Here is a 15,962-nt window from a genome sequence, read left to right on the forward strand (position 1 = left end):
TGGAAGTCGGTCAATGTCACCAACTTCAAGCACGAGGGCAAGAGCTGCAAGTCTGACCACTTCGTGAGGTGTTTATGTGTCGCCCAGAGCCTAACGCCAGAATGTCCAGAACTCTGGCTCCGCCAACGGCGAGGAGTCGTACACGATCACTGCCGACCTTGACAAGCACGTTCAGCTCAACGTGACCTACACCAAGCCTGCCAACGCTCTGGGCTTCAAGTACGGCCAGGGCGAGGACGGCGGCTACTCGATCTTTGGCCGGGACAAGCACATCGACAAGCGCGAGGGCTTTGTGTTCCAGTGCGTCAGAGGCGGAGGCTCAGGATGAGTATAGTGGCTGACGTCCAGCCGCTTCCACCCCATGGCTTGGAGCAAGGGCACTGTTACCATCGACGGCAAGGAGATTGACGCCACCGGCGACGCCGTCTTCATCCACGCCATCCAGTCTGGCATGCGCCCCAACACCGTGAGTGGCGAAGAAGGGGCTGTGTTGACATCAACAGATTGCCAGGCGCTGGAACTTTACCTACTTCACGACCGGCGGAACGGCCGCGAAGTCTGAGCTGGGCTCTGTCCGGGCGATCCAGATGGAGTTCCAGACCACCGTACGTGTCGAGGCATGTCAGAAGCGTGGATTGCTCATCTTCAGGACGACTATGGATCCGCGGGCAAGGGCTCTGGCCACACCAAGGTCAACGTTGGTGCGGTCTACTCCTCGTCACTCCCCAATTCGGTGCTCCTCGGCGTTGGTCAGACGTACTCGGCCAAGCCTGACCAGTACCCCAAGATCAGCGACGACGTGTGCATTGCCGAGCACCTTGCGTGCCTGCCGGATGCTGACACCGGCTACGATGCCCCTCACGGCCTCTCATTCGAGTGGGCGGGCGACCGCGTTGACGGCCAGGGCAAGGCCAAGGCCACTGTCATCGTCAATGATGCCTGGGCTGGCCTGATGGAGAAGGTGGATGTGCTCGCCGAGCTCCCCTATGTGATCCGCAAGGGTGTCACCGCTGTTACGGGTGCTAAGCCCTACATTTTCCAGTACCACAACAACGCAACTCTGGACGTTGAGCTGGATGGCAAGATTGTCCCTGTTCCGGGCTACATGTTCTCTGAGGCGTCATTCGTCTCCCCCTAAGCTCTGGTAAGGTCTGATTGGCCTTGTCGAGCTTGGTCATCGTACATACATATATAGTTGCACCTAATGTATAAACCCACTACGACTCTTGTTACTGTTTCTTCTCTGGAGCTGCCTGACATTACGAGTGCTGTGGCTGAATGATGGAATGTTCATGGTGATATCAATGAGAACAGAAGACGTCAGTGGATCAGTGGAGGATCTGCACCCGCTCCAAGATTGTGCGCGCATGTGACGCGCGGTGAGACGTGATCGGGAGTGTCAGGGGGGAGGCTGGATAGGCAGAAGATTGAGAAGATGAGCAGACGAGCTAGAGGAGGGGAGGTGGAGCCGCTTTAGTGCGCCCAAGATGAGGCAAGATGAGGCAAGATGAGGCAAAGATAACCGGTAGGTGGCGGCAATGTACATGTATGTAATAACGAGCGACAGCGGGGTGGAAGAAGGAACGCCGCCCAACGGGGTCTGCCCTGAGCGCCTACATACATCATGGCATCATGGGATGGAGCTGGGTGGAGAGGGAGGAAGGAGAATGTCGGAATCAGCGGCACGCATCGGGATAGAGCTGGGCGCGGCGCGCGGTTTGGCGGTATGGCGGTATGGCGGCGGGTCAAGTTCCGAGGCGGGTCACTCACCTTGAGCTCACCCCTTGCCCGATCCATGCCTCGCGCGGCGCACATATCTCATGGCACAATAGAGCGTTCTGCACACGCGCACATGAGGTTGTTGGCGGCACCAAGCGAGGACCGTGCTCTAGCAGCATGGTCCCACGCATGGTCCGAGGCATGGAGTGGCCGAAGCTGTAGCGCAGGTCGGAGGGTCCGTTACTGATGCTGATGCTGATGCAAGACTTTACTAGGCAAGGCAGCTTGGGGCTCGGGATTTCGGTATCCTCGGAGGGCAGAGTAGTGCGAGGCCCGAGGGTCGCGCGATCTCCAGAGTCCGTAAACGCAAGCTCAAAGGTCTCTAGGCTCGGCACCCGGTACAGGTGCCGGAGACAAACGGGGTTGACGAGTGCGGAAGTGGATTGGCCGAGGGCCGAGGATTGCGATGATTTTTGCGGCAACGAGTGTTACCGGCGGTAGAAGCATACACCCCTCCGGCACTTCAAACAAAGCAAAGGATGGCTCACTTGCCCTTTGGGTGGGTGCGATAGATGCCTCCCTGAGGGGCGCAGAGGCACCACTCTTGGTCTCCTCGGGGCAAGCGCGGCACAAGACCCGAGGCCGAGGGCCACGCCACCCCTCACTTCCCCCCCTTCCCCCTCAGGTAATCGGGACATACGCCACCCATCACCTCACCGCACCTTGGGCGTCCGTCACCGCACCCAGTCCGCCGGCGGCACTTCTCCACTCATCTCTACGGTGCAATTCTCACCCCGGGGTCGAGTTGATGCGCGCTTGATAGTCCTTTTCTTGATCTCTTTCTTTTCCGTTCTCTTTCTCGCTCTTTCTCTCCCTCTCCCTCTCTCTATCTCTCTAGAATTCTCTCTCTCGCTCTTGACTCATCTGTTGCTGTTCACAACAACAACATCATCATCATCATCCACGGACGGGGCCGTGCACCTCTTATCCCCCCTCACCCCCGCCCTTCGTGATCACACTTTGCCACCCACAATTCCACCAGCACTCGCATTTCTGTTCACGTCGCCATCTCCCTCACATCGCCTACCCCGCGCCACTACTGCTGTCACATAATCCGGCCGGCTCAAACCCCACCACACTCCACTCCCGAGCACCCAACTCACCCAACTCACCCACGTTGCCTACCCTGGCACTGGCGGACATTTTCTTCAGCACGTTCATCGGGTCAACGTTTGCATCTCTTGCAGCAACGCATTTGTCTCCTCTCTTTCTACCTCGCTCAATTCCCCAATGCTCACCGTGTAAATCGTCTTGCGCGGTAGCCCCTCGACGAAATTACGACCCTCCGAGCCCAACTAGCCAGCCACGATGTTCATCCCTCTAGCCGCCCCGTTGATGCTCACGGCCGCCCCGTCGTCTGGCCCCCCGCCCCTCCCCAAGAACGTTAAAATCACCTCCATCTCCGAGTGGCAGTACTACTTCAACTACAACTATGGCGTGTTCCGAGCACCCGCAAACCAGGGTGCCGAACTCGAGCGTCTTGACATTGATATCACCTATGTTGAGCCTCAGGCACCCGGCGCCTCAAAAGAGCCACTCTTCCTTCCGAAGGTAGCCGTTCTCATCCTCCGAGGCGGCGATATGATCGACGACGACGACGAGCGTATGGACTATCTCGCCGAAGTACTCGAAGCCGTCCGCCCCCTAGAATTCCAATGGTGAGTAAATCTGCGCAAATGCATCTCGGTGCGGAAGTAGCGTTGACACCCAGGCTCAGCGACACGGCGAGCGGCGGTTATTCTCCGACGGCGCACCTCGTTCACCCTGCTGTTGTCGAGGCTGGTGAACGCTGGTCCGAGAAGGGCATGCTCCGCAAGCTTGTCCTGCAGGGAGGTTTCCCCAGCTCGACCTGTCCCGACACAACCCTCATGAACCCCAACAAGGCCCTCGACTTTGCCTTCCGCAAGTGGTCTGTAGAGGAGATTGACTGGAACCTTGACAGTGAGTTTGGCCGCAGCTTTGTCGCAACTTTGGCTCACACCAGACTACACCCCGACCGCTTGCGTGACTATTGTCCAGCACTACCTCCTGGCTGTCAACACGGAGTACTGGAAGGGCTCCTGCAAGCGTGTCCCGACGCGCGCCTTGATTTTCACTTCCGTACCCAAGGAAGCTCTCGAGCGCATCCGCAACCTTCCGACCAAGATTGGACTTCCTCAGCCTGCTGCCGAGTGGCTCCAGGATGTCCTATTTGTTGGCTACGGCGATAACGTATCCCGCATCTGGGGCGAGCACCCGCCCGTGGATGAGCGGTTGTACGCGCGTCTGCGTGCTGAGCTTCTGGTCCTCCAGGAGCACCGCATTCTCCCGATGACCATGTTGTGGGCGTGAAGACGAGGAGTAGGTAAAGCAGCATCCGTTACGTGTATTATATCATTGTTTGTACAGCATCGCACATGCATCCGGTTTACATTATTGACGCGCCGCGTTCCATGTATCGAGTTCACTTGCTTGCCCCCCCCCCTTGCCAAGGCCAAGGCTTGAATGGATGCGCAATGAGGCGTCGAGGCGGCCATGGTTTGGTTCCGTTATTACCAAACTGCGGGGGGCTGTGGGCCATTAGCCATGAGCGACGCGGGCGCATAGGCCGAAGGGCGATGAGGGACAGCGTCATCACTTTAGTTCACCCCCTCAGCATCTCCGTCGATCTCAACAACTGCCACCTCACCACTACCACTGGCTCGTGCGAGCATCGTCACCGCAGCCTCTCCTACTCTCTGTTCCCACCACTCCGCGAACGAGGCTGCTACCATGAAGGGCTTCACCAAGGCCCTCCAGCGGTGAGTCCTGCATGCCAATAATGCTTGGCGCGCTGCTGACGATTCCCAGCACGCCGCACAACCTCGGCAGCCGCATGGGCATGTCGAAGAGTAAGTCACAGGCTGCGTAGACATCGCCGATGGGACTGTACGCTGACGGGACAGAGTCGTCGGACGCCGAGTTTGATGACTGGTGCGTAGGCCGACGGATGCGTGGCGCCAAGCCGGGCCGTGCTGACCCCCAGGGAGCGCAAGTTCAGCGCCGTCGAGGCCGCGTCTGAGAAGATGCACCGCGACTCGATCGTGTTCCGCGACGCCGTGACGTGTGAGTTGACTGATCCTATGTGCTGTGTGGCGCCTGGCTCGCCAGATGTGTCACCTGCGCGATGTGGTAGTGCGTTATCTGACGCCAGCGCTCCTCGACTCCGGCTCGAGCTTCTCGGGCTCGATCGCGACGCTCTTCTCCCCCATCGGCGCCGAGTACGACATTGCCTCCAAGTTCCCCAACGCCGAGGTGACGGTCAAGAACATTGCATCGTACCAGGGCCTGATGGACGAGCTGCGGGAAACGCTCGCGCCAGAGCTCGAGCTGATCGAGTCGCGTATCGTGCAGCCGTCGCTGGAACTGCACGAGATCTGCAAGAAGATCCGCAAGACGATCGTAAAGCGTGACCACAAGCTGCAGGACTTTGACCGGCACAACAACAGCCTCAACAAGCTGCGCGCCAAGAAGGAGAAGAGCCTCAGCGACGAGAAGAACCTCTTCAAGACCGAGGAGGCGTTCGAGCTCGCGTCCGGCGAGTACGAGCACTTCAACAACCTGCTTAAGACGGAGCTCCCTGCGTTCCTCGCGATGGGCACGCGCTTCATCGACCCCCTCTTCCACAGCTTCTACTACATGCAGCTCAACGTGTACTACATCATGCTCGAGAAGATCCAGAGCTTCTCGGACGGCAAGTACGACCTCGAGCGCCGCGACATCGAGGACATCTACCTCGAGCAGCGTGGCGATGCCGCCGAGCGGCTCGACGCGCTCCAGATCACGAAGCGCACGCAAAGCACAGGTGAGGCGCCTTGGCATGACAACGCGTGACATGGCTGACATCTAGCCAAGATGCTCCAGCAGCACCGCACCGCCAGCGGCAGCTCGACGCCGGTGCGCGCCGGCTCGATCGCCTCCAAAGCCGGGCTGGACCGCAAGACGTCGAGCGCGTCATCGTACTCGCGCCCCGGCGCGGGCGCGGGCGCCGCCGCGCCGCCGCCCTACTCGCCGTCGACGGCCTCGGGCGCGTCCTTCGCGGGCGGCAAGAAGGCGCCCCCGCCCCCGCCGCCCCTCAAGCCCAAGCCGGGCGCCCCGCCAAAGCAGTTCTGCACCGCCATCTTCGACTACGAGGCCCAGGCAGAGGGCGACTTGTCGTTCAGCGCCGGAGACCGCATCGAGATCGTCGAGCGCACAGACTCGGCCGACGACTGGTGGACAGGCAAGGTCAATGGCCGCCAGGGCATCTTCCCGGGCAACTACACCCAGCTCAACTAGGCGTGTGGAGTTGACAGTTATACTCGGCGGTGGAGATATGAACGTTAAGTGCCTCGGGTCCGGGTGTTTGCCTCTTATTCATCCTGAATACTGACCTGTGCACTGCGTCGAGGCTGGGACCGAGGTGTCGTTCCGACTAGTCTTGCTCACTGCTTCACGTAGTCAGTGCCAGTCGCCAGAGACATACTCCATGATAAGCAGCAGATTTGGTTCCTGCTAATGGCCACGAGTAAACTCCAAGTCATTCACTCGGGCCGATTATGTTGTCTCCTCAAGCTGGGAATGCCTCACGCGATGATGCAACACGCAAGTGGACGGCCTATCATCCTCGCATCAAGTGTTTCCGGAGTACGTTTGTCGCCATCAGAAACGAGATAAGTCGCAATATCTACTTGTTTGTAACATCTGTTGAAGCGCCGAAGGTATTCTCCCAGTACCCAAATAACATCTGGTACTCTGCGTGAAGGTCAGAATTAGCGCGTAACGAAGCAAGGATATGTGGGCGCTGCGAGGTTGTCAGTCAGTTGGGTCCCAATTGTGCTGACGCGAAAGAGGTCTCAAAATCGCAGCAGCCACGGACCGATGCCTTGTGCTGCCACTCGAGTGGCTAGAGTACACGACTGTACACGGAGTCATTGTATTGAGACGCGTAGCAGTAATCAGATTTGAACACCAAACAACATCACAAAAGATGCAAGCTTGGATACATCGTATACAGAGCTACCGACGTTTCCAGTCCCCCGAGTTATCTCCCGAAATCCAGCTGTTCGTCCGCGCAACGCCTGGCGAAGGCGAGCCCATTCCCAAAAACGAGCTGCTGCGTCGAGACGACGATGATGGTCTGGAAAACGAGGAGGGGATCACCTCCTTCTCCCCAGCAACGGCCTTCGTCACCTCCTTCTGGGCGCGGTTGGCCACTCGCAAGCTGAACGCGGCAACCGTCCACACGCCGCCAATCACACCGACAAGGCGGATGAGGAACTGATACAGCGTCGTCGTCCGTTCACGGATAGTGATGGTCATCGGCTCGAGGTCGTACTTGAAGAAGATGCCAGGCACGCCTCGCCCGTGTTCAAACACTCGCGTCGCCTCCGTTACCGCATACTGTTGTCAGCTTAAATTCAAGAGCTAATAAAGCTCACCTGAGAGGTGCTGAGCATCCGGCGGTTCGCGTCGATGTACGTGGTCGGGACAATACGGAGGAAGTACTGGAAAGCTGCGAATGCGGCATCCGTAGTCTCCAGACTCATGTCAAGCGGCTGGGCGATGGCGGGGAAGAAGGGTCCGAACGAGAACTCGTGAATAACGTGAGTCAGGTTCATGACTGTGGTCAGATCCACCGAGTCGTCAAAACATACGGTCGTGGTCGGTGTGGTGCCCGCTCATGTATCCGTGCCCAAGTGTCGTGATGTGCAAGTTGCCGGTCACCTTCTTGACGGACACACTGCCGTAGATGCGGCATGCGGGTCCGTCCTTGACAAAATTATGAGTGGGACGGTACTGGAAGTGCTTCTGCTGTGCTCCGCTCGAGGAGAAGAACTTGCGCACACCAGACAGCGACTTCTTCTGATTCGGGGTCGAGCGGCGCGCATCCGAGATGATCTTGGACGCAGATGGCGTCTTGGATGCCTTGGACAGCCTGCCGTCAGCTGATACCCACGGACTGAGGCTTACTTCTGATGTGTTGCCCGGCCGACCTCAAATACGGTCTAGATGTCAGAGTGAAACGACGCGTGATCTCACCCCTTCCTTCGCAAAGGCATTGCTCAAATGCAGGCGGTCTCCGACCGCGTCACGCAGGTCGATGGATAGGTCTGGCGTCAGCGAAGGGCGTCCTTGGTGTCGTCAAACGCACCCTGGCACGGCATCGCCACAGTCAGGTCGACATTTAGTTGCAAGTTGTCTTCCAAGCCCGAGTCAATGGAGAAGGAGTAATCTGGCTCGCCATACAGAAACTCGCCCAGATCATTCAATTGTCAGCGTGCCAGGAAAAGGTTGTTCAACTCACGAGAACGAGAAGGAAAATCGCCAGGCTAACAATCACGGTGAGGACGCCGCCTCGTCGCGAGTGAGCTGTGTACGTTGCCTGCACCTTTGGGAATGCGTCGAAGCTCTTGATGGGCGCGATCTTGTCAAGCTCGGCGAGCAGTCCCTCCTTCTCCTGTTCAGGCGGAGAGGACAGACCGCTGCGCGGGCGCGCATTTTGGTTGGGGCTGTACATTCCAGCGGCAGGCGATGATGGAGAGGAGGTGTCGAGCTGGTCGAGAACTATAATCGACGCGTTCGACGTGTCGCCGTGCACATGAGTGGAGGTACAAGGCGGAAGCGGGAATCGAGACAGCGGAGGCAATTCCACGCTCACTTCACGTGTAAATCGTTACGTCACCTCCCCTGGTCTGTGCCAGGTTCAGCCTCCACTTCTGCGACCACCCGGATGTGGCCACCATAACTCCATCCGCTTAATAATCCAGCGCAAGCGCTCCGGCACCTCATTTCCATCGCTCATGCTCTCCAGAGTTACATCTCGCCTACAAAGAGCAGCTCTCACACGGACAATAAACACATCAAACATGACTCAAACGCTTCTCCCGATTCACCGCCTGCCGCTGCCTTCCAAGACGCTGCAAAAGGCCCTCACACGACTCGAAGTAGACGGCGAGCCCTCGGCGCAGCGCCGCAGTACCAGCTTCCCGGCGTCAACACCTGGCGTGTGGGCTCCCGTGCAACCACTGTGGACCGAGTGGCCTTTGCGCGTGACGAAGGCTGAAGCGCTCGAACTCGGCGCCGACGTGGACAAAGGCGATGGTGTGGATGTCGAGGACGTACTTCGTCGCTGGGATCCGGTCGACAAGGAGGAGAAGGGCGATAATGGGCTTGCACTCGGAAGCAGCGTGCACAGACTCAAGCTCGAGCCAATCTTGCTCGGTGTAAGCGAGTTTGCGCGAGCCGAAGTGCTCCCACACCTCGACGTTGGCGACGCGGCCGACCTTGAGGCGGGCACTGAAGCTGACGCCTCACCGGCCCGGGCGGCGCTGGTCGACGTTCTCTCCGGTCGGAAGATCTTGTCTTCTGCTGAGTACGGACCATGGGCGACGCGGTACTGCGGACATCAATTCGGGCAGTGGGCAGGGCAGCTCGGCGATGGCCGAGCCGTGAGCCTTATCGAGACTGTGAGCGAAGCCGGCCGCACCGAAATCCAAGTCAAGGGAGCGGGTAGAACGCCATTCTCTCGCTCTGCCGACGGCTTGGCTGTCCTGCGATCTGGCGTGCGCGAGTATCTCGGTTGTGAGGCGATCGCAGCCCTCGGCATCCCAACGACGCGCTCCCTCGCAATCCTGACGTCGCCGGTCATCGTGATCCGTGAGAATGGTCGGGAGCTGAGCTCGCTTGTTGCCCGCACGGCGCCAACATTCATTCGGATTGGCCACTTCGAAGCGATGAACCCGGGCGAGGCAGGGCGGAACACGCATCAAATCTTCTTCGGTGGAGCGTGGAACAACGGGCGTGATGAGGAGGCTGACAAGAAATCGCCGCTAGGTGGTCATGGCAACCTCGACGGCCTGAGGGACCTGACACTCTGGGTGAAAGATGAGGTCATGCAATCCAAGGGCAGCATCAAGGACTGGTTCTTTGACGTGGTGCGCCGCAACGCCGACACGGTCGCCGCCTGGCAGGTTTATGGTTTCATGCATGGTGTCTTGGTGAGCGCACAACGCTTACAGGAAGCTGACAACAGAACACGGACAACATCTCGATCATGGGCCTGACAATCGACTATGGACCGTATGCGTTCATGGATGTCTTCGACCCTCAGCATATCTGCAACCACTCGGATCCCGGGGGCCTGTACTCGTACCGCAACCAGCCAAACCGAGTGCTTTTCGCGCTTGACTCGCTGGCATCCTCCCTCCTCCCAATCCTCGGCTATGAGAAGCTGAACGGAGCCCCACCACCTGCGGGGTGGGGCGAGGATGCGAGCACGGACGACGTGCGCAAGTGGGAAGAGGCCGGGTTGGCGGCCATCGACGGTTGGAACAAAGAGTTCATCAAGACGCAAGAGAAGGCTGAGAGTGACGGTTGGAAGATGCGCTTTGGGCTCAAGACGTTCCGCGATGATGACGAGCGCGCTATCGTACGCAACTACCAGAGCATGCTCAAGGCGTGCTCGGCCGACTTTGGCGTCTCATTCCGCCTGCTCGCCGCTTTCGAGCCCTCCCGCGCCGCCGAGGACGGCTACATCCCCAAGTTCGCCAAGAGATTCATTGCCGCGACGACGGCTGACCTGTCATCTGACTCAGTGATGCGTGCCGAGGAGGATGCGGGCGCCTGGCTCCGTGTGTACGCTGCGCGTGCAACGGAAGACGCCGAGGTCAAGACATGGACCAAGGAGGCTGGCGATGGAAAGTGGGAGGCGGCCCGTACCGTCGCCATGCGCAAGGTCAACCCGCGCTTCATCCTGCGCCAGTGGGTCCTCGAGGAGGTTATCGCCACGATGGACAAAGCGCTCAAGGACGCCGACGTGCCGACCGCACGCCGCGCCCTTGCCCTCGTGCTCGACCTTGCGAGCAACCCCTTCGAGACTTACGGCGAGCGCGAGGATGGCAGCGTTCGCGACGATCTCGACGACGCAACAGCGGAGCGCGCACGCCTCTGCGGCCTCGGCCCTCGCGGCATGCTCGGCTTCCAGTGCAGCTGCAGCTCGTAGCTGTTAGATGATGTATCGCAATAGAGTCTCGATGGAAATGTATCACATGACGTACACTACACGGCTACACAACACGGCGCTTGGATGGTGAGCGCGAGCGGTCGCGCCTTCGGTCATCACTGGGATCAGGATTGAGTTGTGGACGTGAACTCACTCGTACTTATCCCTGCGGTCGCGGTCCTCGTACCGGCTCCTGTCACGGTCGCCGTAGCGGTCACGCCCCCCGTCTCCATAGCGGTCTCGCTCACGGTCCCCGTACCGGTCGCGCCCACCGTACCTGTCGCGGTCGTCGTAGCGCCCACTCCCGCGGCGCTCCTCATGCCTGTCTCGCGAGCGCGAGCGGTCGCTTCCGTCCTCCCCGATCTCACCAGCCTCACGCTTTTCGTCGGAGAGCGGGAAGGGCGGAACCGGCGGTCGGCTTCCACCTGGCCCGGGGCCGGGTGGTGGAGGACCGGAGGGCGCGACGGAGGGTGGAGGCACGCCGAGAGGCGGAGGGGGAGGGCCGCGCATGCGCTCCTCTGCCCATGCATCCATAAGCTTGCGCAGTTCGTGGAAGCCGAGGTGCATCTTTCCGCCGAAGTGGTCGGCGAGACGCTTGTCCGAGTCGAGAACACTGAGCATAGCGCCACAGATCTCACACACGCGCAGCTTCTGGTGACCGCTCGCGCCCGCGTTCTCGTTGAGCAGCTGCAGTTCCTTCTCCTTGTCATTCTTCAGCTGCTTGAGCGCGTCGACGGCCGCGAGCTTCTCCATACTCTCGTCGACCTTGCCCTCTGCACCGAGCTGCTCAATCTCGTCCGTCCCGCCTTGGATCGCAAGCTCGATCTCGCCGATTTCTTTCATCAGGTCGACCGTCTTGCGGTTCTCCTCTGGCGTCTTCTCGAGCTTGCGCTGCGACGCGCGGATGCGCCGGTCGCACTCGTCCACAAACTGGTAGATGTTGTTCTCGTGCTCCTGCCTGAACGCGGCGATGCGCGGATCCGGAGAGGGTTCCTTCTGCGCCTCTTGGAACTGCTTCAGAATGCGGTCCGAGTGGGTCTTGGGACACGGCCCCAGGTCCATTTTCTGCCGTAAGCTCAAGATGCGCGTCGTGGCTTACCGTGTTGCTAAACGTGTCGTGAAGACACGTGCCAAAGAGGTAGTCACGGCACACCTTCTCGTTCCACCAGTCGAGACTGGGCGGGTTGAAGCCCATCGCCTCGGGGCCCATCATTTGCTGCTGTCAGCCCGGTCTGAAGGACTCGAATGACCACCTACCTCAAGCAGCTTGCGCTGCATCTCTGCCATTTTCCCCATGCTGGGCAGACGTGATGCGTGGACGGTATTCGTGAAGGGATGTCAAGCCGGAAATGAGACAGTTGAAGGCGGTGACTGTTGGTGAGCGACATTCGTGAACGGAAGTATTTCGCCTCTTGTGGCGAAGTGAGATCTCGGAGCCAAATCTCAGACAGGGACAAATTCTACCATTGTGGACGTAGTTGTGACGGACAAGGGCATTCTTCCTTCAGACACTTCTATCCATATCATCTGCAGATCTAGCTTTCTACAACTTGGACCGCTTGCCGGTATTAGGGTCGAAGCCGGAGCGGCGCTCCACCGCCTCGAGACACCGGATGACCCAGTCGCGCGTCTCGGCGGGGTCGATAACCGAGTCGATTTCGGTGCTTTGCGCCATGTTGATGGCGCGCCCGCGTGCATACATCTCGTCGATAAACACCAGCTCCTGCTTGGCGCGCTCGGCGGGGTCCGCGATAGCCTCGAGCTCCTTCTTCATGCCGAGGCGCACCGCGCCCTCGATGCCCATCCCGGCAAACTCGCCACTGGGCCATGCAACAGAGTGGAAGGGCACGTGCGTGCTTCCGCCCAGCAAGGCCTGTGCGCCGAGCCCGTACGCCTTGCGGATCGTGACGCCGAAAATCTGGCCGCCCTCGTCGACGAAGCGGGCGCCCGCGGCGAAGTAGTCGGCGAAAGCGCGCAGGCCGCCCTCGGGCTCGGCCTTCGGGCCGACCATGAAGCCCGGGGTGTCGCAGAGCGCGAGGAGGTGGCCGGCGCGCGTCTTCGAAAGGATGTTCATGAAGCGCGTGGCCTTGCGAGCTGACGGCGCGTCGATCGCGCCTCCAAGTGGTGACAGCACGTTGCTGGCCACCACGCCGAGCGTCAGGCCCTGCACGCGGATGAAGCCCGTGATGATCGAGTTGCCCCAGTGAGGCCCGATCTCGAGGAAGGGCGTGTCGTCGTCGCTCAGAAGGTCGAGAATACCGTGCATGTCGTACGCGCGTTTCCGGTCGGTCGGGATGGCGTGGCGGAACAGTCTGGGGTCACGCGTCCAGTACCAGTCGCCTGAGCGGGGCGGGGCGGGCGGACGCGCCTGGAAGAAGCCGAGGAGCCTCTTGGCCATGTCCGTCGCCTCCTCTTCGTCCCTGACGACAATGTCGATGTTACCGTTCTCGAGGTGCGAGGAGATTGGGCCGACGTCTTCGGGCGCGACAACGCCCAAGCCACCACCCTCAATCATGGCTGGTCCGCCCATGCCGATGCTTGTGCCCTTGTTGCTCGTGGCAATGATGAAGTCGCATGTCCCGAGCAGCGCAGCGTTTCCAGCGAAGAGGTAGCCGTTGCCAACGCCAATGAGGGGAATACCGCGCGCATTCATGTGCGCGAGGAGGGTGAACGAGGGGCCGTGCAGACCCGCAACCTTCTGGTGCACGAGATCGACGTCGCCTGGCCGGCCGCCTCCACCCTCGGCGTAGAGAATCAAGGGCGCGGGGTTGGCGAGCACGGCGCTGAACATGCGGTCGAGCTTCTGGTGGTGGAAGTATCCCTGCGTGCCGGCCAACACACCGTAGTCGTACATGCAGATGGCGGTGCGGCGGCCGTTAACCTTACCCCAGCCGACGATGACGCCGTCGTTGCGCGTCGCGGCCAGGGCCTCTGGCGAGAGACGGGTGCGCTGCGCGGCGAGAGCGAAGTCCCCGTATTCCAAAAAGGTGCCGTAGTCGACGAGGTGCGCCATGTTCTCGCGCGCAGTGCGGTATCCCCGGTCGCGGCGGCGCTTCGTCGCCTTGGCGCGTACGGCGCTGTCATCCTGCATATCGGCACGCAGCTTCTCGAGCTCGAGCAGCGATTCCGGCTTCGAGTCGAGGTCGATCTTGGACGCCGCGTCGTTCGCGCTCGCTCCATCGTCCGTCCCGTCGTTGATGGCCAGCAGCGCGACGGCGGCGCCGTCGTCGAGGTTGTCGCCCTCCTTCGCGAGTGTCCGGATAACAGTGCCCGACACCTCGGACCGCACAGTATGCTCCATCTTCATGGACTCGAGGATCGCCACCGTGTCGCCCTTCCGGACCGTCGCGCCGTCCTTGAGCGTAAAGCTGACAAGGCGGCCGGGGAGATGGACCTTGACGTACGTCTCACCATGCCCCGCGGGCGGAAGCGAGTTCTTCATCTCTACCTCAACGGAGGCGCCTGGAGCCGCAGCGGCCTCCTCCGCCCACTGCTTCTCGAGAGCCTGCACACGGGCATACAGCGCGTCCGCATTCTGCTCGACGAAGCGGGTGCTGATGTCGCGGTTTGTGACCACGCGCTCGTCCTCAGCCAGCGCGAGGAGGAGGGCGCGGTTAGTCTGCACGCCCGCGACGCGGAGCTGCTCGAGCGCGCGCTTCGCCCGCGCAATATTTGACCCGTAGTTGGGCCCGACAATGATAATCTTAGCGAGCAGCGAGTCGAACGCCAGGCCCTGGCGGTACGTGCCGACGGCGCCGCCGAGGGGCGGGTGCGCGGCGGTGTCGACGCGGATGCCCTTGCCGCTCGGGGGCAGGAAAGCGGTGAGCGCGCCGGTCGTGCCGACGGCGCTGCCGTCCGGCTGCAGCTTCTCAGCGTTGATGCGGAGCTGGAGGGCGGCACGGGGCGCAACGGCCGGCGTGGGCGGGAGCACGTTCTTGAGGGGCTCGCCAAGGGCGAGGCGGATCTGAGTCGCAACGAGGTCAACGCCGTACGCCTCCTCGGTGACCGTATGCTCGACCTGCAGGCGTGGGTTACACTCGAGGAAGTAGAACTGCCCCTCATTTCCCCTGGACGGGGGCACGAAGAGGAACTCGAACGTCGAGAGCGAGAGGAGCTTGCCGGCGCGCGCGATGTCGAGCGCGGACTTGATGATGGCCGCGCGCAGCTTCGGGAGCGTAGCGAGCGTCGGTGACGGACACAGCTCGATCAGCTTCTGATGCCGCCGCTGGAGGGTGCACTCGCGCTCGCCGACGTCGACGGCCTGCCCAAGCCCGTCGCCCACGACCTGCACCTCAATGTGCCGCGCGCCCTCGAGGAACGGCTCCGCGAACACTTTATCGCTCCCGAACGAGCTCAGCGCTTCGCGCTTGCATCCCTCATATGCCTCCTGCAGCGCCGCCATGTCGTGAACAATGCGGATACCGCGTCCGCCACCACCCTCCAGCGCTTTCAGGAGCACCTTGGTGCCACGGGGCAGCTGGGCCGCGAAGGCGCGGATCTCGTCCAGCGAGGCATTGCTCGACGTGCTCGTCAGGACAGGGACACGGCACTTCTGCGCAAACTGCTTGGACGCGTACTTGTCGCCGAAGAGCGCGAGTGTTTCGGGACGAGGACCGATCCAGAGAAGCCCCGCCTCCTGGACTGCCGCAGCGAAGGCAGGCGACTCGGACAGGAAGCCGTACCCGGGAATGACAGCGTCGGCACCGGCTTCCTTTGCCACGCCGATCACGCCCGCGATGTCCAGGTACGCGGCCGCGCCGTCGCCTGGGATCTGGAGGCGCGACTCAAGCGGCAGGTGCAGCAGGTGTGGTGCGTACACGCCCTCGGACGCAGTGTAGATGCCGAGCGGGATGTGCCCGAGATGCTGAATTGACGACTGGATTCGCACCGCGATTTCGTTGCGGTTCGCTACGAGAATGCGCAGAGGGCCTACCAGTCAGCCCAGACGTACGCATAGCTTACCAGCTGCCCTCGAGCCGTTCTGTACTGTCATGGTAGTGTGCAAGACGATTGGGGTAGTGGGGATGGAGCCCACCATGTTAAATGCGGGGTGGAAGTCGCCGGTTATCTTGGCACGGCCGAGCCGACGGCCCTTCTTACTTTTGATCGCACATGCCCGATCACGCCAGCCTTGCCCATCTCTATACTCCATCCTCAGTGGCCGGGTCCGATGACGCGCCCT

At 60.9% G+C, this 15,962-nt stretch overlaps 6 protein-coding genes across 6 annotated transcripts; 3 read left to right on the plus strand and 3 right to left on the minus strand.

The window, feature by feature from the left end:
- Nucleotides 1-3,087: 3,087 nt before the first annotated feature.
- COLE_00834 (uncharacterized protein) lies at nt 3,088-4,110 on the plus strand (the record flags this gene model as incomplete). Its single annotated transcript, XM_018425114.1, has 3 exons — nt 3,088-3,437; nt 3,491-3,720; nt 3,764-4,110. The coding sequence occupies 3 exons, from the start codon at nt 3,088-3,090 to the stop codon at nt 4,108-4,110; spliced, it is 927 nt and encodes a 308-aa protein (XP_018281885.1).
- A 420-nt stretch (nt 4,111-4,530) lies between these two features.
- On the plus strand, nt 4,531-6,075 carry COLE_00835 (uncharacterized protein; the record flags this gene model as incomplete). Its single annotated transcript, XM_018425113.1, has 6 exons — nt 4,531-4,559; nt 4,609-4,649; nt 4,704-4,731; nt 4,784-4,863; nt 4,952-5,602; nt 5,648-6,075. 6 exons carry the CDS (start codon nt 4,531-4,533, stop codon nt 6,073-6,075), a joined length of 1,257 nt encoding a protein of 418 aa, XP_018281884.1.
- Nucleotides 6,076-6,795: 720 nt separating this feature from the next.
- On the minus strand, nt 6,796-8,296 carry COLE_00836 (uncharacterized protein; the record flags this gene model as incomplete). The annotated part of the gene is made up of 7 exons (XM_018424739.1): nt 6,796-7,179; nt 7,218-7,399; nt 7,434-7,714; nt 7,750-7,784; nt 7,819-7,889; nt 7,931-8,015; nt 8,084-8,296. 7 exons carry the CDS (start codon nt 8,294-8,296, stop codon nt 6,796-6,798), a joined length of 1,251 nt encoding a protein of 416 aa, XP_018281883.1.
- Nucleotides 8,297-8,645: 349 nt separating this feature from the next.
- COLE_00837 (uncharacterized protein) lies at nt 8,646-10,780 on the plus strand (the record flags this gene model as incomplete). The annotated part of the gene is made up of 2 exons (XM_018421993.2): nt 8,646-9,776; nt 9,812-10,780. The coding sequence occupies 2 exons, from the start codon at nt 8,646-8,648 to the stop codon at nt 10,778-10,780; spliced, it is 2,100 nt and encodes a 699-aa protein (XP_018281882.1).
- Nucleotides 10,781-10,844: 64 nt separating this feature from the next.
- On the minus strand, nt 10,845-12,067 carry COLE_00838 (uncharacterized protein; the record flags this gene model as incomplete). The annotated part of the gene is made up of 4 exons (XM_018421992.2): nt 10,845-10,899; nt 10,935-11,845; nt 11,880-11,996; nt 12,038-12,067. 4 exons carry the CDS (start codon nt 12,065-12,067, stop codon nt 10,845-10,847), a joined length of 1,113 nt encoding a protein of 370 aa, XP_018281881.1.
- A 256-nt stretch (nt 12,068-12,323) lies between these two features.
- Nucleotides 12,324-15,773, minus strand: COLE_00839 (uncharacterized protein; the record flags this gene model as incomplete). Its single annotated transcript, XM_018426343.2, has 2 exons — nt 12,324-15,709; nt 15,743-15,773. 2 exons carry the CDS (start codon nt 15,771-15,773, stop codon nt 12,324-12,326), a joined length of 3,417 nt encoding a protein of 1,138 aa, XP_018281880.1.
- Nucleotides 15,774-15,962: the final 189 nt, after the last annotated feature.

Source organism: Cutaneotrichosporon oleaginosum, assembly GCF_008065305.1.
Source record: "Cutaneotrichosporon oleaginosum strain ATCC 20508 chromosome Unknown ATCC20508_contig01, whole genome shotgun sequence".
Lineage (NCBI taxonomy): Eukaryota > Fungi > Basidiomycota > Tremellomycetes > Trichosporonales > Trichosporonaceae > Cutaneotrichosporon > Cutaneotrichosporon oleaginosum.